This window comes from Daucus carota, chromosome 6 (assembly GCF_001625215.2).
Source record: "Daucus carota subsp. sativus chromosome 6, DH1 v3.0, whole genome shotgun sequence".
In the NCBI taxonomy this organism is placed as follows: domain Eukaryota; kingdom Viridiplantae; phylum Streptophyta; class Magnoliopsida; order Apiales; family Apiaceae; genus Daucus; species Daucus carota.
In genome coordinates this window covers 17,436,411-17,460,484 of record NC_030386.2, presented here as the reverse complement: position 1 = coordinate 17,460,484, position 24,074 = coordinate 17,436,411, and the positions used below count along the sequence as shown (strand labels likewise).

General features: G+C 35.4%; 3 protein-coding genes across 3 annotated transcripts; all 3 read left to right on the top strand.

The window, feature by feature from the left end:
• Positions 1-405: 405 nt before the first annotated feature.
• Positions 406-13,267, top strand: LOC108225973 (uncharacterized). Its single transcript, XM_064080105.1, has 4 exons — positions 406-525; positions 10,266-10,375; positions 10,473-11,500; positions 11,622-13,267. The coding sequence occupies exons 1-4, from the start codon at positions 406-408 to the stop codon at positions 13,265-13,267; spliced, it is 2,904 nt and encodes a 967-aa protein (XP_063936175.1).
• Positions 13,268-16,444: 3,177 nt separating this feature from the next.
• LOC108225971 (uncharacterized) lies at positions 16,445-17,546 on the top strand. The gene is made up of 4 exons (XM_017400922.1): positions 16,445-16,582; positions 16,741-17,032; positions 17,118-17,336; positions 17,428-17,546. Exons 1-4 carry the CDS (start codon positions 16,445-16,447, stop codon positions 17,544-17,546), a joined length of 768 nt encoding a protein of 255 aa, XP_017256411.1.
• Positions 17,547-19,179: 1,633 nt separating this feature from the next.
• LOC108225970 (replication protein A 70 kDa DNA-binding subunit C) lies at positions 19,180-21,816 on the top strand. Its single transcript, XM_017400921.1, has 12 exons — positions 19,180-19,190; positions 19,348-19,501; positions 19,670-19,946; positions 20,034-20,130; positions 20,211-20,332; positions 20,428-20,509; positions 20,623-20,752; positions 20,840-20,994; positions 21,100-21,220; positions 21,343-21,543; positions 21,647-21,715; positions 21,808-21,816. The coding sequence occupies exons 1-12, from the start codon at positions 19,180-19,182 to the stop codon at positions 21,814-21,816; spliced, it is 1,428 nt and encodes a 475-aa protein (XP_017256410.1).
• The last annotated feature ends 2,258 nt before the right edge of the window (positions 21,817-24,074 follow it).

Sequence of the window (24,074 nt, the reverse complement as noted above, 5' to 3'; positions counted from 1 at the left end):
TTAAACTACTCGAACTCCGTTTCCTCGCAACTTTACGAACAGGTTGCATTGAAGTGTTGGTTGATGTGTTTGGAGAAACGAATATTTGTTGAAGAGAATCTTCAGCTAGGTTATGAACCTGTGTGTTGTCAGGTTCATTGCTGGTAGGCTGGAAAACAAAATCAATGTCACCAACAAAATCTGATACATCAATATTAAAATTAGACGAGAAGTCAGAAAGTACCTGAGCTACCTGTAGGTCCTGTCGAAAGGACTGCAACTCTGGATTTGATGTTGAGTCAGCAGGTAAAGGTTGGGAGGTTGATTGTGTTTGTGGTATATAGTGGGTGTGTTGTTGTTGTGGTAGTGGTTCAGATGAAGACGGTTGAGCTTCGAAGAAGTTGTATTCCTGAGGTTCGTCTTCAAATGATTGTGATTGATGTGTTTGATGCAGAGGGGAATGGTGTGGTGATTGGTATGGAGATTGGTGTGGGGATTGATGTGGTGATTGGTGTTGTTCTGGTTGTTGTATTTGAAGTGGTTCTGGTTCTTGTGGTTGCTGTTGTTGTTGTTGAGCTTGTTGAGGCTGTTGCTGTTGAGGTTGAGCCACTTGGAATTGATGAAGTTGTTGTGGCTGAGCATTGATCTGCTCCATCAGGTATGGAGTCACTATGAGTGGAAGATTCTCATATTTTCTTTTGTTTGTCAGAGCTTTCATCAACTTCGTACAGACACGCTGAGTTGGTGCAATTGGAGAGTTGAAGTATGAATTCTTCTCGGCGTCCGTCATCTTATCATTCAAAAACAGCATTAAGAACCGAGGGTAAAAACAGACAACCCTGGGATTCTGTGCAACTGATCGACTACTGAGTGGTCCCAACTTCTTTAGAATCGACTGAAGAATCAACTTGCCAAAGTTGATTCGTCGATTGTGAACAATGCAGAATCCAATGATTTGAAGAAGGGAGGATATGATATTGAAGTTACTTCGAGTGGTTGGGGAAAAGACCTTTGCCAGTGTATCGAAGAATAAATCCCACTCAGGTTTCAAGTTCCCTTTCAGCATTCTTGGTAGATGTATCTCTCCCTGATAAAGAATGGTCTGAAAGAATTGAGTAATTTCAGCATCTGTCGGAATCTCAGCAAAGTTGTTTCGGGGAAACCCAAGAATTCTGTTGACATCATCTACTGAAATGGTAATGCTCCGACCACCAGTAATATTTCCAGAAACCCTGTAGCTGTCCAAGAGAGTGGTATTGAGTGCAGAGGAGTAGAAGTCTTGGAGTGGACGAATCTGTAAATCAGCATGAGCAGTGATGGCCGTGCTGACTAAGCTTTGACTATTCAGAAACCTCACCCAAGGTCGGAATCTCTCTAAGCTGGAATCAGGGTCCAAATATCCGTTGTAGTTGGTCTCACCGATAACAAATTGGCCAGCCATTTTATAATTAAAAATTGAATTAAACGAGAATTTTTCAAATAAAATGTTAATTCTCAAATTTCTCGCAAATTTCAATTAATAATTAATTAACAATTAACCAATTAATTAATAATTCGAATTAATTGATTAAACTCGAATTAAAAATTAATTAAATTGTAAATGGCCAATATAAATCCACAATAACTCAATTAAGTCCCACTAATCTTCACTTAGCCAAACGAGTCCCTAAATCACTTAAAAACCCTAAAAATTCGAAATACCAAAAGAGGGTTTCGAAAATTTTTTTGCCCCAAATCAACTAACAAACGATCAACACAGACAATCCAAGGTCCAGTAATCACGAACTCGGCACTGACTTGTGTGAACTCGGTCAAAAACAACCCAACTCGTTCGACTCAGTCGAACTCGGTTTGAACGAAATTTGGCAGAATTTCGACTTAAAATCGTGATTAAAGAGTAACCAGCAAGCAATGAGATGCTTGAAACAAGTAACCAGCAAGTTTTAATCGAAAAAACTTGAAAAATCGAAGTGGAAACGATGAAGTCGTGTGTGTGTACGGTTGTATGTATATGAGAATGGCAGTATGACAACGCAGTTGAATGTCATAGGGGGTTTTGAAATTTCGGTATGACAATCACTTGTATTGTCATACCGAGTTTTAACAGAGGCGAGTGGTTGGTGAAAGAACTCGGTATGACAATCTTTTGGATTGTCATGCCGAGGTTTTAAAGCGTGTATGACACACCACAGAGACATTAATATGACAAACTAAAGATTTGTCATACCGATGTTACACAACACTTGTATGACAATCGATAATTGTCATACCGATGGAATTAAAAGAAAAAAGCACACGGTATGACATTGTGAAAAATGTCATACCGAGTTTAAAATGAATAAAAACAGAAAAAGAAATACAAATATTATGATTTTTGATTTTCTTTTGAAATAAAACCTTTTTACACATAAAATCAAAAACCTAATATAAATAATATCTAAAATATTACACAAATATTTTGTAAAATTCAACTTTAATTAAATATAAATATTTATGAATTTAACTTTAATTCATTAAAATGAATTAACTTAAAAACTAATATTTATGCTTAATTAATTTTGAAAAATACAAAATAGACACTAATAATTATCTAAATGCTTGAAAAATAATACAGGGGAGTATGCAGCACTTAGAAAATTAACAGAGACTTATATGAACATGCATAATTACACAGAAAATTATCAGATAATTTACAAACAATTATATAAAATCTAATAAAATACATATAATTACACAGAAAATTCACACAAATATATAATAATATATAAAACAAATATATAATATATACAAAGAGAATCATGGCATATTTAACATCCCTAGCTCACAAACCAACTTAGAGAAAGTGGATTCATCAAGTGGTTTAGTGAAGATGTCAGCAATTTGATCAGCCGTGGGTACAAAATGTAACACCACAGTTCCATTCATGACATGTTCTCGAATAAAATGATACCTGATATCTATGTGCTTGGTCCGGGAGTGTTGCACTGGATTGTTTGAAATGGCTATGGCACTGGTATTGTCACAAAATATTGGAATTTTGTCGACAGAAATACCATAATCATTTAATTGGTTTCTGATCCAGAGAATCTGAGCACAGCAACTGCCAGCAGCTATGTACTCAGCTTCAGCAGTAGAAGTGGACACTGAGTGTTGCTTCTTGCTGTACCAGGAAACCAACCGACGTCCTAGAAATTGACAGCTTCCAGACGTACTCTTTCTATCAATCCTGCAACCTGCATAATCAGAATCTGTATAGCCGGTTAAGTCAAAACCAGTATTCTTAGGGTACCAAATACCTAAACCAGGTGTACCCTTAAGATATCTAAAGATTCTTTTGACGGCTATAAGATGTGATTCCTTGGGATCAGCCTGAAACCTAGCACATAAACATGTTGCAAACATGATATCTGGTCTACTTGCAGTAAGATAAAGTAATGAGCCAATCATACCTCGATAGCTTGTAATATAAACTTTCTTACCAGATTTATCCTGGTCAAGCTTTGTGGCAGTGGCCATGGGTGTCTTTGCCGGAGAAGAGTCTTCTAGATTGTACTTTCTTAGAAGATCTCTGACATACTTTGACTGGCAAATGAATATTCCATCTTCCTTTTGGCTTACTTGAAGACCAAGGAAGTAGGATAGTTCACCCATCATACTCATCTCATAATTACTCTGCATTAACTTAGCAAACCTCTTGCACAAGTTATCGTTAGTAGAACCAAATATAATATCATCAACATATATTTGAACAAATATCATATCATTATCATGCAATTTGTAAAAGAGAGTTTTGTCTATGACACCTCTAGTAAATTTATTTTCAATTAAAAATTCAGAGAGGGTGTCATACCATGTTCTTGGTGACTGCTTAAGCCCATAGACAGCTTTGAATAGGAAGTACACAAAATCAGCAAATTCTGGATTTTCAAAGCCAGGGGGCTGTTCCAGATATACTTCTTCTTCTAGCTTTCCATTCAGAAATGCACTTTTCACATCCATCTGATAAACTTTGAAGTTGGAGTGTGCAGCAAATGCGAGAAATATTCTGATGGCTTCAAGACGAGCAACTGGAGCATAGGTTTCATCGTAGTCAATTCCTTCTTCCTGAGAATAACCTTTTGCAACCAGTCTGGCTTTGTTTCTTACAACCATGCCATCACCATCTAACTTGTTACGGAAGACCCATCTAGATCCAATTGTAAACTTTCCTTTAGGTCTTGGAACCAGGGCCCAGACTTCTTGTCTCTCAAATTGATTGAGTTCTTCTTGCATGGCAAGAACCCAATCAGGATCAGCAAGTGCTTCATCTATTTTCTTTGGTTCTAATTGTGAAAGAAAACCAGAGAATAGACATTCATTTGTCGTAGCACTTCTAGTCCTTACACCAACATCAGGATCACCAATAATCAGATCAAAGGGATGATCTCTGCTCCAAATCCTTTCCCTTGGAAGTTGTGTCCTTGATGATTCAGCTGTATTATCATTAGGCTGATGTGTATGACTAGTTGATCCATCAGCTCCCCCTGAGTTGTTGCCAGGTTGACTTGATGATCCACCACTGGCATCAGTGGAATCTCCAGCATTATTGCCATTTCCTCCACCATTGCCTGGATCATTATCATTATTGATGACATCACCTGTTGCAACCTCAGGTGGCACATCATCATCTGAATCAGAATCTGGATAGTTGTCAAACTTCAGAGATTCAGATGGATCAGCAGATTGTAAACTTGGTAGTTTAGTGTCATCAAATGTAACATTGACACTAACTTTCATTGACAGAGTATCAATTACAAAAACTCTATAAGCACTTATTGTATAACCAACAAAAATTGCTTCAGATGCCTTTGGCTCAAACTTGTTCAAGTTCTCTTCACCATCTTTGAGAACAAAACACTTGGCTCCAAAAACATGAAGATGTTTGACATATGGTTTCTTGTCGTTATACAAATGAAATGGAGTTTTCATATGATCCTTGTTGATCAAAGTTCTGTTCTGGGTATAGCAGGCAGTAGACACAGCTTCAGCCCAAAAGTACAGTGGAAGCTTTGATTCAGCAATCATAGTCCTTGCAGCTTCAATCAATGTACGATTCTTTCTTTCGACGACTCCATTCTGTTGTGGAGTCCTTGGTGCTGAATACTGCCTTCTAATTCCCTTTTCAGAGTAAAAGTTGATTAGAGTTTGATTCTTGAATTCTGTGCCATTGTCTGACCTTACAGCTTTGACTGGCACACCTTTATCCAATTCAACTAACTTTATATGATCAATCACTGTCATAGGGGTTTCATCCTTAGAAGCCAGAAAGTAAACCCAAGTAAATTTCGAGAAGTCATCCACAATGACCAAGGCATATCTTCCTCCATCAATTGATGCAACATTCACGGGACCAAACAAATCCATATGCAATAAATGGAGTGGATTTGTAATGGTATTGATGGTCTTGCCTTTGTGAGATGCTCTCTTAGCTTTTCCTTTCTGACAAGCTTCACAGAGATCATCAGATGAGAATTCCAGGGAAGGCAAACCTCTCACAAGATCTCTCTTGACTAGAGAGTTCATGGTTTTGAAGTTGAGGTGTGAGAGTTTCTTATGCCATAACCAACTATCTTCAGCAGACGCTTTGGCGTAGAAACAGTGAACTTCGTTTCCAGGTCCTGAAGACAAATCAGCTACGAATATATTGCCTTTCCTTATGCCACATAGTGAAGGACGTTTATCCTTGATGTGTTTAATGATACATATCTCTTTTTCAAAATGAACATAATATCCCTTGTCACAAAACTGACTGACACTCAGGAGATTATGTTGAAGTCCTTCAACTATAGCAATTTCTTCTATGATGATCTTTCCAATTTTGTACTTGCCATATCCCACAGTACGACCTTTGCTATTATCAGCAAAGCTCACTGTTGGGCCAGCTCCTTCTCTTATGTCTTCCAGCAGGGATCTATTGCCAGTCATGTGCATTGACGCTCCACTGTCAAGCACCCAGGTAACACGAACAATTCCACTGGCACCCTGCAAAAGACAACTTGATTAAACATCCTTTGGGACCCACACTTGATTGGGTCCAGCAAACTTAAAGAACTGATTTCTATCAGGTGTAACAACAGAGCCTCTTGGACTGATACTTGGCTCACTCTTGACTGAACTTACTTCCTTAACAACAGCCTTATAAACCTTAGTTTTAGGCTTTGGAACATAAGTCTCCTTCCTAACACGAGTAGGACTAGCAGTCTTTGATCTAGCATGCTTGTTGTTTGTGTGTTGTCTAGGTGATGTGTTTTCATTTTTAGCATGCAAATTTTTAAAATAAGCAGACATCAAATTGAAAGCACAAGTCATACAATTATCAACACTACAAGATTTATGACATGCATCAAAAGTAGGAACAACAGGAGTATAAGTCATAGTAGTAGGAACATCAATAGATTCTACTCTAACCTTGTTATCAGATTTAAAGTTCTCAGTAGAATGACATCTATTGTTCTTGTTTTTACTATTCACAAAACTATTAGGCTTGTTGAATTTAGTTCTCTCAGAGTTGACACCTAAACCAGCTTTAGGCAACCTAACATTGCCTTTCACTTTGATTGGTTTCAGTGATGTCAGGATCTCATCTCTCTTCTCATTACTCTCTTTCAATTTAAGGTCTTCCTGTTTGAGTTCATATCTAATGACAACAGGAGTCTCTAAAAGAGGTTCAGCTTCTGAGGTTTTAAACAAAGGTTTAAGGGAATCTTTCAAAACAAAAGGAATTCCTCTTTCCTCAGCACTCTTCTTAAAGGGAGTAATGTTACTAGCCTTACCTACAGATTTGTTATAGTCAAAACCTATTCCAACAGTTCTCTTGATCTCTTGTTTATCATTAAGTTCTTTGACTATCATGGAGGCATCCTTAAAGGCTTTACATTTCACTTTCTCTTCGTCTAGCTGAAGTCTTAAAGCAATCTCACCTTTCTCTAGAACTTTGACTTTAGCACATTGTAATCCTAAATCCATAGTCAATTGTTCTATTTTAGGTTTTAATACTTTCATCTCATTCATTTTATAAGCATGAATATCTAAGACTAAAGTATCAATTTTAAGATTGGCAGCTTTCAACCTTTTAATAGCATCATCTCTTTCGAGTCCTAATTGCATAAACAGTTTAGGGCATGTAGGATCTACCTGAAAGCTTCCAGCAGGAGGAGGTGAAGATGATCCAGCATTAGCCATGAGAGCAACATTCCCAATCTGCTCTTCTTCATCACTATCTGTATCATCCCAGCTTTTCCCTTCTGCTAGATATGATTTGCTCTTGAAGCTTTGACTTCCAGAAGTACCATGATGCTTTCTAACCAGTGCATCATACTTCTGCTTCAGCTCATCATACGAATCTTTTCTCTTTCCTTGAACCTTGGGCTGTTTGCATTCAGTTGCAAAGTGTCCAGGTTCACCACAATTGAAGCATTTGAACTTGCTTCTGTCCACCATCCCAGTCTTGTATCCTCCTTTGCTTGTAGAAGATGAATAGCCTCCCTTCTGAAACTTACTAACAGTAGGTTTATATTTATAGGAAGGGTTCTTCCGGAATCTCATGTTTCCAAACTTCTTGGCAAACAGTGATAGAGATTGATCTTCTAACTGTTCAAGCTCTTCCATTGTATAGAACTCTTCATCACCACTGGAAGAAACAGTTTGACCAATCTCAGGTACAACAAATTCCTGAGTAGTCTTAGAAGGAACAACAACATCCTTCTTCTTTTCTTCCAGTACAGGTGACTCAACAACTAGAGCTCTCGACTGGTTCTGTGTTTTACCCCATCCATATCTCTGCTTGCTTTGAACTTGCTCGAGTTCATAAGTTTTCAAAACTCCGTAGAGTTTTTCCAGAGACACCTCATTCAGATCTCTGCTTTCCCTGATGGCAGTGATTCTGTGTTCCAGATGTTCCGGAAGGGTTAGGAGAAACTTCATGTTGACCTCTTTCCTGTCGTAGAATTTCCCATTCAGATTTAAATTATTTATCAAATTATTAAGTCTGATAAATACTTCTGAAATCCCTTCACCGGGATGGGAACCAAACTGTTCATACTGAGCCATCAGTATCTCTTTCTTGTTTTCCCTAACTTCCTCTGAGCCTTCATTGATAATCTCTAACGTATCCCAGATTTGCTTGGCGTTCTTACAATTTACAACAGCATTGTACATTACTGGATCTAGAGATTCCACCAATATTAGTTGAAGAGCATCATCTAAGTTCATCTGTTCACTCTCTTCATCTGTGTACTCAGAAAGTTCTTTTGGAATGATCTGATGAGGTATTAACACACCATCCTCTTCGTGTGCTAATATGACATTCATCGGTGTAGTAACACCTTTGTCCAAAATCCCGATGTATTTTCGGTTCGCGGTGCGGAGGAATAGGAACATGTGCCTCTTCCATAGGCCAAAGTGTTCTTTGCTGAACGGTGGGATTTTAATGCTACTGATCTTTTGTGTACTCATTTTTTAAGGATTTAAAATGAATAGTGTTTGGAAGAGAAATGGATTTTTGAAAGAAAAATATTTTAAATCAAAATTATTTTTTTTAAAAAAAAATAATTCGAATTAAAAATATTTGAATTTGAAGTGAATAGTGTTTGGATGAGATTTGGATTTTTGAAAGAAAAATATTTTAAATCAAAATTAATTTTTGGAATAAAATTAATTCGAATAAAAAATATTTGGACGTTACAGAGTGTGTATAGGATCTGATACGGAAAATGGTATCAACTGCTCTGATGCCAATTGTTAGGTCCAGATACGATTGTAGAAGGGGGGGTTGAATACAATCGTCACAAAATAATCGCGGCGGAATAATCTGATTGGAGTTTAACTTGTTAATCAGATTTAAATTAATTAATATAACAATTTTTAAGTCGTTATATAATTAATATGGTTCGTTTTAATGTCCACTAGTTCGTAGAATAAATTCGACAGGATGTATTCTAGTTTAGTGATTAAAACAACCGAGTGATCAAAGCACAGAAAACTGTGGATTAAACAATAGCAAGTTTAGCACAACTTGAAAGCTTTACAATGCAATGAACATTGAACAAATGAAGTGGTGAAGCCATATATATAGGCAAACCATTGAACTTGTATGACAAAGCTAGGCATGACAACCCTTAGGAAGCTCTATGACAATTACACAAGTGCTATGACAAAAGGTATGACAATTACAAGCATTGTCATGGCACAAATGAGAAGGTATGACAATCTAAGGGAAGGTATGACAATCAGAATGACAATCAGTGGGAAGGTATGACAATTACAAGCATTGTCATGCTGATTTCGAATAGGTATGACATCCGTATGACAAACGGTATGACAATCAGTGGGAAGGTATGACAATCAAAACTTGGAGGCTAAGGCTTGAAGTGGTATGACAAACGGTATGACAATCCAAGGGATTGTCATACCTTGTGACTTCGGTATGACAATGATCAATTGTCATGCCTAAGTCATTCGGTATGACAAACCTTTGGTTTGTCATGCCTCCTGACTAAGGCAGATGTCATGGTGCGGTATGACAATCCTTTGGATTGTCATACCGTGCCCAAAAAGCATATAAACAATGATTTTTCTTATATAATTAATCCAATAATTATCCACTTAATTATATTAATTATATAAATTCATAAATTAAATTAATTCGAGTGTGAATTAATTTAATAAATAAATTACACAACTTATATAATTATTTTGAGATGTGAATTAATTAAAAGAATAATTATATTGAGCACTTCTTCAGCAGCAGGTCTTCTGACTTCCTTTTAAAAGATCTGATCCTTTGTCTTGATTGAACGACCACCTATTGTTGATGCAGAATATTTAATCTGAGTAGCTGACACACAAATGTACTGTCTGGTTCATCTGTATCTAGCTGAATCAAATATTCTTTATCAGTTAAACATTTGTGAAGTGGCTTGTTCATCGAGTCTTTGTCTTCGTAGTTCTTCTTCATAAGTAGAAATAGTTTGGAATCTTCTGAATAAATAAAGTATTAAAACTTTATACCTTCTGGACTTCTGGACGTGCTACAAAATATTATTTGTACACTGAGGCTTGAACATATTAATGAACTTCTTTCAGTGGTGTGCAGCAGCATCCTGAAATTCTTCAGACATATGATTTTAATAAATCACTTGACGTTCTTCGTACGGATTCCTTCAATAGTGCTTGCTAATTTACTTTCTTTCTTATCAGAGTTGAGTTGATACTCTTAAATACAAATAGGCTTAACATATGCCTTTCAGGAGTGTTATGAGGCTGTTGGGAATTATATGATTCATGGCCCTTGCGGAAAGGACTTCTCTTATTCAGCGTGTATGGCCAATGGAAAATGTACCCGTCATTTCCCCAAAAGGTATAATTTTAAAATATGGTTTAATATTAATAGTGTCTTTGTGTGATGAAGTCTATCGTTTTAAAAAAAGTTATTCGCTATATTTAATTTTTGGTAGGTACAACAGCAACACTTATTTTGACGATTGTGGTTTTCCAGTTTATAAACGACGGAATACCGGAGCCAAGGTGAAGCGTAAAGGACATGACCTTGACAATCGTTTTGTTGTTCCATATAATCGAGACCTGTTGTTGCGATTCCAGTGTCATATCAATATTGAGATTTGTAATAACTCTCGGTCGTTGAAGTATCTATTCAAACATTGTTTAAAAGGACATGACACCGCGACGATGATGCTCCGAAAGTCGAAAGGAAATGGTAATGTGGTAAGTGCAGATAATAAATCTCGACAGATGAATGAGGTCAAGAATTATCTAGATGGTCGCTATATTTGTGCTTCTGAAGCGTCTAAGAGAATTTTTGGATTTGATATTCATTCTCGATGGTCGTCTGTTGATCGTCTTCCAATTCATTTACCAAATAATAAATATGTTAGCTTCAGAACTGGAGAGAGTCTCCAAGGGGTATGTGATAGGGCGGATTCAAGAAATTCTAAGCTTGAAGCTTGGTTTGTAGCAAATAAAACGTATCCTGAAGCCAGGCAGTACACGTACCAGGAATTTCCAAGTCATTTCACGTGGTTGCCGCGGGAATGCAGGTGGAAGCCGCGCCAAAGGGGAGAAGTGGTTGGCAGAGTTTCAGAAGTCCATGCAACTGCAGGTGATTTGTTGTTTCTTCGCATGCTGTTAATGAGGAGGAAGGGAGTGTTGTCTTTTGAAGACATAAGAACCATTGATGGCGTCACGTATCCTACTTTTAAAGAGGCCTGTGGTGCTCTAAGTCTGCTGCACAATGATAAACAATGGCATGATGCCATGAAAGAGAATGCATACTCATCTTTGGCTCATCAGCTGCGTGAAATGTTTGTGAATATTTTATGTTACTGCTCTGTTACAAATCCTGGAAACCTTTGGCAGTTACACTGGCAGTCTATGGCAGATGATATTATACATAAGAAGCGGAAGGAGAGTGATGACAATTCTTTGCAACTATCTGAATCAGACATTCAAAATTACACCCTTGCTGGTAATAATAAATTTTGTATCAAAGTTATAAAGTATAACTTTATGAGCCTGCTTATTGTGGTTTTTTGATAATATTAGCTTATTCATTATACTTTGGTCTTATTGTATTTCCTTCCGTGCAGAAATTGAGATGCTTTTGAACGACGTTGGAAAGAGCTTAAGGGATTTCCCAACCATTCCTTTTCCTGGTGAAAAATACTTCCAGTCTGATGTTAATCGACTCATTGCTGAAGAAACAAATTATGATGTAGAGGAGATGTCTGCGTTACATGACTCTAATTTTGCAAAGTTGAATGTAGAACAAAGAGAGATTTACGATTCTGTGATTGGCAAGGCTGAAAATAATATAGGCGGTGCCTTTTTTGTGTACGGTAGTGGAGGTTGTGGAAAGACTTTTTTGTGGCAGACAATTTGTGCAAAGCTTCGATCGCAACGTAAAATTGTGCTCCCCGTGGCTTCGTCTGGCATTGCTGCGGTGCTGCTTCCCGGAGGTAGGACTGCACATTCGAGATTCCACATTCCACTCAAACTTGATAATTGTTCCACTGCAGGAATAAATCACGGGTCAGATCTTGCTGAATTAATACGTCAGACAAGCCTTATAATCTGGGACGAGGCTCCAATGCAGCATCGTCATGCCTTTGAGTGTGTTGACAGATCTTTGCGCGACATTATGTCTTCTGTAGATTCCAACAGAGCTAGAAAACCATTTGGTGGTATCACTATTGTATTTGGTGGTGACTATCGACAGATTTTACCTGTGATTCGCAAGGCCACGAGGGCTCAGGTAGTCGGTGCTGCTTTCAATCGCTCTAAATTGTGGTACAGTTGTGATGTTTTTCTACTTCGCCAAAACATGCGTTTACGGGATGGCAATACTGCTGAAGAGAACAAAAGAATAAAAGAGTTCAGTGACTGGCAACTTGCTGTTGGAGATGGGAGATTACCTACCATCTCTCCTGCTGAAGCTAATCATGAATCAAAAGTCGAGATACCTGATCAGTTTGTTGTCCGTAATGAAGGTAGGCATCCAATTGAGACGCTGTTTGATATTGTTTATAAGGATTTTGAAAGTAGTATGAGCTCAAAGGCATATCTGAGTTCGAGAGCAATCCTAACTCCTACAAATGTTTGGGTTGACGATATCAATGTGAGAGTTCTTGAAAAGATTCCGGGTACCTGTCACACTTATCTTAGCCAGGATTCAATGGAAGATTCTGTTTCTCCGCATAGTGATTTTGATGCTTCCTTCCCAATTGAATATCTAAATTCATTAGATATGCCATGTCTTCCCAAGCATGAACTGAAAGTCAAGGTTGGTGCGGTTGTTATGCTGATGCGCAACTTGAATCAAATCTTAGGGTTATGCAATGGAACTAGGATGATAGTTACAGACTGCAAGAAAAATAGTATTGAGTGTGAGATTCTATGTGGTTCACAGATGGGAACCAGGCACCTTATACCAAGAATTGATATGATTCCAAGTGACACTAATCTTCCATTTGATTTTACGAGGACTCAGTTTCCACTACAGGTATGCTATGCCATGACGATTAATAAGAGTCAAGGTCAATCACTGGATATGGTAGGCATATACTTGCCACGGTCGGTGTTTTCACACGGCCAGTTGTATGTTGCAATTTCGCGGGTCACATCCCCGAGTGGACTTCACATATTGATTGATGATGACAATGGATCCAGCACCAATGTTACAGCCAATGTTGTCTTCGAGGAGGTTTTTTACAATCTTCCCAGCTTAAATGATTGATAAATAGTACCACAAAACTGTTCTAGGTTGATCTCATATATGAATTCCAGAAAAATTCCTAACTGATGTACTTTGAGAGTGCAGAGTTTTTAATGAAATAGAGACTGCATGTTCATTGTTATTGTAAGTTGTCACATTATTTTTAAAAGAAAACTCACAAGTTTCTCAACTGTAGTGCAATGATTTGAATTAATGTTCATATCAGCTTCAATACAAAGTGTGTGTAATTTCTGACCAGAGGATTTCAATGACTAAGTTTTTTGGAGTCACCTGGGAGTTGTTATTGACAAATAACCATCAACCATTAACATACAATCACAAATCGAACCTCGCCATTTTTCTAAGATCGTTCGACATACTTCATACTAAAGAAGAACCAACATAATACAACCAATCATACTGGAGAAATCATAAAAACATCAGGACACACAGACTGCAACATAAACTAGAGATTAAGGATGAAATCGGTGAGTAGAGCACTTAGTTTTTCATGTTCTGCACCTACTTCGTTTGCAGCCTCTTTAAGATCCTTTAATTTTTTGGTCCATTCTTCTACAAAAGCCTCGAATGCTGCATACATCTCGGTTATCTGAGCCTTTAGCAGTTTTGCGTGTCCATTCACGGATGCTCTTGAATCTTCTATGAACCTACCAACATTTCCTTTGTATTCTTCAGGCATAGCAAAGGTTTCTTCTGTTGACGAACTGTCGCCATCTGCTTGCTTTCCATATTTGAGTATTGAATGTAATTCTCTGCGTATAACAGAACTATGATAGACAAAGTATGCGCAAAAAATGCCATGGTTAAGAAAGTTACTTACCCAGATTTTTCAGCAATGCCGAGCATACGAGAGTATAGTTCTGACTGCCTATCTTCCATGCTTTTGTACATCAAACCAAAATCTTCATTGGCCGTTATAACATCATTGTCCAGATCAGAGGAACTTAAATTCAGAGACTGCACTTTGCTCACAAGCACGTCCTGTAACTCCAAGTACCGCTTTCGCTTTGCACGCCTTGATGACATTACCGTAGAATCTTGAACGCAAACTCAACACAATACTTTTACGGGACAAAGTGCAGTCTAAGAACTTTTTTATTTATAGAGTGCAATATGTTTATAGCCTTATCACTAAAACTGTGGAAGGACATGTCTAAAAAACTGATTGGCAGTTTTAAAACTGATTGGCAGTTTTAAAACTGATTGGCAGTTTTAAAACTGATTGGCAGTTTTGAAAAAGATAGAAGGACGTGTCTATAATGTTGGTCGCTATTTGATACTGATTATTGTAAAAACTAAATATAAAAGTCTTAATTGACTAAATTTTTAATAGTGTTGTTATTACCAGTTCTTTTGTGCACACAATTATGGTATTTTTTGCCAAAATTTATACGATAGCGATAGGAAAGAATGAGTTGTAAAGTTTGAAAATAAGGCTAAAAATTGTATTTTGACTTAATCTGAGGGGATTTTTTTTTCTAAAATCTCTATATGCCAACAATTTGAAAATATGTTGTGAATTAAAAAAAATGAGTGGCCGCTATAATATATTTAATATTTAAGTCCAACATTGTATGGACTACATTAAAAAATTATAAGTCTTCCAAAACTTAGTTTTTGAAAATATTATTACCATTTTTTTTGTACACAGAAGTATGTTTTTTTTGAGTAATTTTTTTATAAAAAATTTCTATATCCCAAAAATTTAAATACATGTTGTCAATTAAAGAATGTAAGAGTGGCCTCTATAATATCATTAATATTTATGGAAGATTGTATTTACTAAATTAGAAATCGGTTAAGTACAGTAGTGACCACACATTTGTCAACTTACATTATTTGTCCTAGGAACACTAATTGAGAATTTTTTTTTTCCTTTCCAAAAAATTTGATCTATATATCAAATTGTGCCTAAGCTGTTATTAAAAAAAAAAAATTGTTCCTGTAATTTGAATTACGTTGAACTATTTTCACATGTTGATTTTTTATTGAGAATATGTTAACGTGAATACACACTGTAAAAAAAATAAAATAATTATTTATATTAATTGTGATATCATATTATAATTTTTTTCTTTCATATTTTGACCGTCTCCGGTCAATATCTAGATCTTGGAATATAAATTATAGCACTATATTTCAGGAATATTAAAAGAAAACAGGACAGTGTAATTTTTTAATTGGCGGTATTTTTGTAAGAATTTCATATATTCGGCCTAGATTTATGAGTAACAATATATGGAGCATATATAAAAAGGTAAAAAAAAACTCTTTATTCCCATTTGACATATCTAAAATTAATTAAAAAGACGACATTTTATTTTGTTGATTGCTCACCATTTTTTTATATTTTAGGTGAACAAAATTTATAAATGGATTGATCTTTATGGGAATGTAATAAGGAAATAATAAAAGGCTAGAGTCTGTTTATGTCTTAAGAAATTCCTACTCGGGTTTTGTTTACAATTAAAAAAATTCATAAATGGATTGATCTTTATAATTTAAGTACTACGGTATAACCGTACTTTAACAAAGTTCAATAGGAATTTCGACTCTTAACATAAAAAAAAATTATTTTTTATGGGAATGTAGTAAGAAAATAATAAAAGGCAAGAGTCTGTTTCTGGCTTAAGAAATTCCTACTCGGGTTCGGTTTACAACAACTAAATTCTATGTAATAAAATTATCCAGTGTCATTTAAATTTATAATGTAAAAATTCAAAATACTTTTCAGCGAGATTTTTTTAAAAAAATAGAAGATAGGCAATCGAATATTATTAACACATTATTTTTTATGAAATATCCCTTTCCTTAAATATCAAGAAAGATCTTATGAGTATAATGATATAAGTCACAAATTACGTCTTTTTTAAATATGGTTGCCAATTATCTTAATTGATTGTGGTAAGCAAAACATAAGAGCATCTGCATATATATATTTTTCCAACATATACCTGTAATAAGAGACGGAGAATTTCTTAACTTAAATTTACAAAAGCATATCTACATATCTATATATATTTTCAGTTAATATCATTACCAGATCTTAAAAAACTTGGTGAGAATATTTTATTTGATTTTAGGGAATCAGAATATCATAATCAGCGATTACAACAAAATATTACTCTATAAATATAGTTCTTCAATACACCTATAGTTATCACAAAGAACAACACTATGGAGACTTGCATACATATGCTCAACAACTCAACCCTTGAATGGACAATCAGAGCTCGCGTTACAAGGGTTTGGCCAACTATTTCAAGCTTTACCAACTCTGTGAGAGGATACAACCTTATTCTCCTTGATCGCCATGTAAGATGTTCTCATTATTGCTGTAAACATGTTACAATTGCCTCTCACTTTTGATGTGTCCTGAGATCGTTAATTGCTTATCAGCACTTCTTTCATATCAAATACTTTCTATGTCGAGCATATTATTGATATATTTTTTCTGGTGCTGTGAAACACAGAACCATCGCATTCATGCACGGGTTAACAATGATTTCTGGCAATCTCTTGATGGTTTGATAGTCGAAGGAGGTTTGTACGAAATAACAACTTTTGCCATCTTGAACTGTTCTGCGTCTGAACGCCCCCTCTCTTCTACAAGGTTCATTCGTTTCTTGAATGTCACCACTGTTCAGCCATACCTGGATACCAGCCTTAGATTTCCACAATATGGTTTTGAATTTGTTCAAGTCGATGAAGTACAGCGTCTTGCAGAACCAAACAATGATGATCAATTACCAGTCCATACCATAGGCATGTTACGCAATCAACTTGTTATACGTACCAACTATAAAATTCTTATTGTCTTATTGGTTTTTGGTTTTTTGTTTGGCTGCAGATGTGATTGGTGTTGTCGAGCATCCTGGCCAGGTGTCAACGATCCGCACTAGGCATGGTGATCGTCGTGTCCATAAGTTTCAAGTCACTGATGGCCATGTGTTTGTTCGAGTAACCCTGTTGGGAAGAATTCTGGACAGCAGCAACATGCTGTTTACTGCCAATTTGCAGGCTCCTGTTGTTATCGTGTTGGCTGGTGTGAAAATTAAGAGGATTCCAGGTTATTTTTGGAGTTGTTTTTATTACATTCATTCATAAGTAATGAATAATAGATGCTAATCCTAACTAACACCATGCCTTATATTGTGCAGTTGAGGTAGGTCTGGATAACTACCATTTGACAGCATGCCCTTGGACTCAGATTTTTATAAACATGGAAACCGATGCTGCAACTGACATGAGAAACGAGTTAGTTGCCATCGCTCATTAAGATTGTTAAAGTTGTCATAATCTATGATTAGAGTTCATGTGCTTATCATTTAAATTGAATTTAATAGGTACTGGCGCAATTTTCTTGGAATATGACACTACATTCAACGAATGCTGCTTCGCCAATGAGAACAATGTTTTCCCGTTGTGTTATCCAATTCGATTCTTAATTAATTATCTATTATTGTAATAAATCTGCGCTTGCGCAGTACAAACTTTGCAGTAGCTATTTTGGCCTTTTTGGTTTGTTAAAATTGAACTATGAAATGATTTGCATCTATTATGCTTGGATGTTTGAATAAGAAATTTTATAAGTTTTCTGGAGTATATTTGTGTAGAACATATGTCTAGATTCACTCATTAGTAGAATTAATTTGTCACTATAAAGTAGTTTTGAGACTTTTTTTCAGTTAGGACCATGCATGGATGATATATATCTTAGTTTAATGCGTAAAAAGATTAATCTTTTTAAACTAAAATAAGTATTAAATATTTTTGGCGGTATCTAAAAGAAAGACAAATGATCTTTTGGCCGTGTTAAGCGTTCTCTAATGATGAATTATTTTTAGATGAAAAATATATATTAAAAAAGTTCGGATATTATATTTTTAAATTTTTTTACTTTCTTTGGGATACAATACATACTATTCTAAAGTTGATATAACTTAAATTATTATAAAATTTTATATACTTCATTTCTATGCTACTAGATTTTAAATTGACGGCTAAAAGGGAAACTTTCAAAAATCATTTTTTGCACAAGATACTGAATAATCTAGCCAAAGGAATATAAGTAAAGTATTTATTCTCGGAAGCACGTACGACACTATGAAATCAATTAATTCGTCCTAAGTATGGAATATATACTGTGATTGTAGCTGATTCATAATATTTTTCAATTAATGCAGACAAATATATTAGTCACCAAAAAAATTGTATACATGTAGATGATTATAAACTGCCAATTATAATATTGGGACGAGTTGTAAATTCTCCATGAAAAAGTCAAATATACACTATATCATAAATGTTTTTTTGATAGAGATATTTCTATTATTAATAAAGCATATATAGAATTAAAACTATTCATCCCGAAATCATGACTAGCTTTCATGGAAAATATAAACATCAATCATAGCTGATTGTACACTTGAATCAATTGAGAAAAAAATGTCAATCATTGCGTAGAAAACGATTTAACTAGACTTAAAATATCATTACTATAAATGTCTACTTATAATATTGGAATTGATAGTAAAATCTCTAATAAAGAATTATAGATACTACATCTAAAAATAGAAACAATTATATTTTAAAATTAAAACGTAAACATTCAATATCTATATTATCTATATTACCTAATAATAAATCATGATCTCATAGGCGGATTCTCTGGTGTTAAGAATATTTCTAAATAAATTAAAAAAATTAAAATTTAAAAATCAGGAAAATTGCAAATACAAAACAAAGATCATAGCAATAATATCATCAATAGACTATGGAATACACAAAATTAGGGAATGATTTAAGTTTTGCTTAAAGTTAGTTGCTCTATATAAATAAAATATAAGATACAGAACATAAGAAGAAGAAATTCATTACTAGAATACAACTCCATCCTTGATAGAATCTCCATGGCGGAAAGGTATGTTGTATTGTGCATGAAAGGTTTTATTGATGATACGTATAAAGATCTATGTCACTTGGTTCATGAAATGGTTTCAACATATTTTAGTATTTCTAGGGTGTTATATTGTTGGAGCATGATATCAATGGTATCATGATTTCATTCTTCTTAACAGCTCGGAAGTCAATGCTATGTTTGATCATCTAGCGGATCTTGAAAAGTCCAGGACTGATTGGAAGATAAAGGCTTGGGTGACTAGATTATGGCCTACAAACAATGCTGAATCTGGCGTCGTTAAGGGATTCAACCTCATTCTGTTAGACAATGATGTAAGTTAAAGACTGCAGTTTTGATTATATGTTCACTGAACTTGAAACTATTTCTCATTAAGCATAGAAGTATGCAACACTGTGTTTTTGGTTCATCATTATGTCATGCCTAATATTAGCGATTAAGAGCTGCCTAAAAGTTGTCATTGTTTTGAAATCCATATGCAGAACTATCACCTTCATGCTTATGTGTATCCCGACACATGGAAAGCTATTGGGAAAGATGTCAAAGAGGGTGGTGTTTACATATTTGAAGGTTTCCAGGTCCGAGACACGTATGGTCGTCTAAGACCAGTGTCCACAAATATTGATCTCCGTTTCCTGAATTCAACTAAGATTCAGGCTGTTGAGGAAGATATCATGATCCCAAAGCACAAATTTGAAATCATGGAGGTCGGAGATTTTTCGAACAAGGTGGTCAGTCTGAGACTGATGAGAATGCTGAGTATGCTCTACGTAATAATGAATATAACAAATTAGCAATTTAACCTTATCACTCAAAGACATAAATTATGTTCCATGTGTACTGTAGATGTTATGGGTATGATCGAAGAGTGGGAGCCGGCGTCCCGTGTCCCAACCAGGTACGGGGAAAGGGAGACACTACGATTCAAGTTATCTGATGGAAGGTATAAATTTCAAAATTAGCTTTGCCAGTTGATTATTTTGTACTCATTTTCAATACTAACTTATTGGTTATAATTCATAGGGTAGTGCTTGGTGTTTGCTTATGGGGTGAGCTGGCTGTTACTGTAAGCAATGAATATGAAAGTGAAAAGAAGAAGCCTGTTGTCGCAATTATTGCAAGCTCAAAGTTGACGACGTTTCGACGTGTTGTGTCTAAATTTTTATACATATATGGTCTTTTCTTTTCATCATGTTATAGACATACAATTGTTTTAAATGTTATGTAATTACATATGCAGAAGAGTTACAAATAGGTGCATTGCCATCCACAAGGATTTATTTAAATCTTAACATCGAGGCGGTTGAAGTATTCCGTAAAAGGTGAATCATATTAGCATTGAATTTATATGGTGCATAACGTGTTACAAATTTCAACCGTATGAAGACCGGTGTAGAGTATTTAATAGATTGATAATGCCCTTAATGTGATCTAGATTGGAAGAAGAAGGGTACAAATCACCGGCTGCTCCAATCAGACCAACTATAACCCCTCCTCCTGCTTCTCCTCTGTTAATGTTTTCGTTGAAGCATTTGACAGAAAATCTCACTTCTTTTTCAGAAAAGGTAGCATCAATGGCCTAACTATGTTTATTAAACTGATAGATCATTATCATTGACAGAATTTCTGACCATGACGTATTTCATAAGCAGAATACTGTTATGGTCACTTTTAAGATATCTGATATTGAAGACAAGGAAAACTGGTGGTACTATGCATGTCAGTCATGCCACGAAGAACTTGAAAAGGTTGATAGAAAGTACAAGTGTACTGTTTGTCCCCGAAGCTTCTCATATGGGGAGAAGAGGTAAAACTATTACATAATTAAGTACCGAGGAGATGGTCACTAATAACTTCTTACAGTTATAATTTGTGTGACCAGTGTTAACAATGACTAATGTTTTGTTTGTAGATTTCAACTACTGGTATTAGCTGATGACAACTCCTTTGCATCAACAGTTGTTCTTACGGATCGTGTGGTTAAACGCTTAGCAAAAACCACAGTCACCAATCTCATGAACTCTTCTAAAGAGGTATTTTTTTGTATAATAATGCAGCTGTGTTTCAAGTTTATTCAGATGGATGATCAATGCTAGCTATTCAATTTTATCAGTCAGGATCTGAGTCCTACTGATGTCATGATTTTCGTTTATAGGCTCCTAACAGTGAGATGCCACCAGTGCTGAGAAACATTGTTGGAAAGACTGTTACAGTGAAGATATCACTCTCAAAATCTAATGTTGCTGGAGATAGTAACATATACAAAGTTGTGGATTTGTGTGAAGGTTCTGTTTCCGGCAAGAAAGTTGCCGAGTATTCACCGATTACTAAATTCCCATCATTTGAGCAATCACAGGTAGCTTTCCAAAGTCAATACAACAGCTTAATTAGAATGGTTTCAGTATACTGAATTCGTCGATCAATAAAAGTTTACAATCTTAATGACCCTTTATTTTCAGACTGATGATTATGTTGTTTGCTTGGAAACTCCTACTTCATCAGATTCTGTTTCTAAGAAGATAAAAATGGTGAAGTGCTTTTGTATCATTCTAATGCATATGATTGTTGAGCAGATAGAAATTATATTTACAATGATGGTGTTCCTTCTTTGAATATGCAGGAACCTTGATTTGTTGAGGCCTCAGAGGACATTTGCCGTTCCTTGACCACGAAGATGTTCTGCTATTTTATTTCCTTCTGAGAAATAATATTAATAAGCTTGGACATATTGAAATCGCGACTTTTGTTTTAAGATATGTACTCTTTTGAAAAATTGGTATTGGTTATTGAGTTTCATATAATATTTGAGGTTGGATTGTTAATATTTGTGGTTGTTCGTTACATCTTTATCTATTATCAGCCTCCATGATGATTAGTGATCATATTACGTTTGTCTACCTAATTATCTAATTACTACCTATTGCTTGATTTACAAATCGAAAATCTTTATCGGTATATAATGAATTAAACTAATCTATACCTAATACTTGATTTGGAAATGGAGATTCGTTATCGGTATATAATGAATTAATTACTTAAGAATTGTTAGTTTGATTCTTATACTTATTAGATTAGATATCTATAGTTAATAGTTAATTGGTTAATTATTTGGTTGTTTGATTCAAGTTTTTTCACTTGATCGAAATTGAAAATAAATAACTCTAAGGATTGAAAATAAATAACTTTGAGGATTATAAAGGATTAAGTTCTAATTATAATTAAATTTTGATCATAGAAATGCAGATTTCTATTAAAATCTTTATTTGCCTTAATATAGATAAAAGGGTCTGATCCTTTTTGGGAAGCATGATTTTCATGACTAACTTATCTGTTAAGATTTATTAATGATAAAAAATGGATATATGATACAGTTAAATAACGAGATAATGACTTTTTCATATATATATACTTCACCACAAAATAATTTAAATCAGAAAATAGCATTGCAACCAACACTGTCAAGTTTATCAAATGTGCAAGAGTGCACATTGTCCAGACTCTTGCACATTGTCCAGATCTTCAAACAAACAAAATTCAAGTCATACGACCAAACCATGACAAAAAATACAAGTCTGATAGAATTTATACTGTTGCTGCAAGTTTTCTTAAATCTAGACTGGAGCTACTTTGGTCACGATAAACACATCAGTCCCGTTTTCTTCAATCAGCTGCCAGCTTAGAACATCATCAACTTGGTATTCATTATCCCTTGCAAATTTGTTCCAGCCAGCAGACATTCGTGCGCGATTCCCGTGCAACACCATGCCTAATCTCCAGGAACCTTTCTCTGTTCGGATCTCAACTTCATCGCCTTTCTTCCATGCACGGTTTGGAGGATGGATAACAACTGGAATAAACTAGAGTGAAACAAATAACAGGAGATATAAGGAGTCCTTTTAAATTGTACGAACAATAAAAATATGCTACTCTAGATATTATCAAGAAATTATTTTGATACCGGGCCATGTGTTTTCTTATCAATGAGCAGAGTAGAGACTGTGATGGTGAACTGCAGATCATTCTCTGCCATATCATTGCCAACACCAGCATTTCCGCCAGAGGATTCCGAGCCGTGTTCGCTGTCCTCTTCTAAATCTTAAGAGGAAAAACAGTTGGAATTACAGTCTTTTAATAGCAAATTCAAATAGTGCTGTATAGATAAATGTTATAGTATTAAGATTTTAGGATTGTACCATAATCACTTCTCAGATCAGGCTTTATAAACCAGTGTTCATCTCCAAGGTACTTGGCGCTTCGGATTCTTCTTTTGTAGGCTATCTCCATGCCATCTTTCTGAAAGATTCTAGCAGTCATGACATTACTGCTGTTCATGGAAAAAACAATCGCCTCCTTTTCGATGACCTTGAAATGCTTTAGCATATCCTCAAGGTTGTAGATATAACCATTTGGCACATTATAGAAAATGTACCAGCTTCTATCATCAACATCAACTTGCCTAATTCTACACAACCTACTACAATATTTCTTGCTAAACAGTCTTGGAAGAACCTATGAATTTGATCAAAAATAAGGATAATGAGGTATATATTATAAGTGCGAAATTAACAAACTTTATTATGCAGATGAACTCACAAAGTGTCCTTCCTTCGCAGCATGAGGATACACCATTTTATAGAATGAATGCTCAGCATTGGATGTCCCTGATCATTACATATAATAAACACATAGTCAGATACCAAGGCTATGGAATTGAAGCTTTAAACTAAAAAAGAGAAGGGTTATGTTATATACCCTCAACACACGCATCAGACCAGGCCTCGGCTTTGAAGATGCAGAAATTTAAGATATTTTCTTCGTCTGTGTTGTGTTTGAAAAGCAGCAGATTATCTCCTGCTTGAAGCCCGGATTCCCTTGCAAAATCTACCC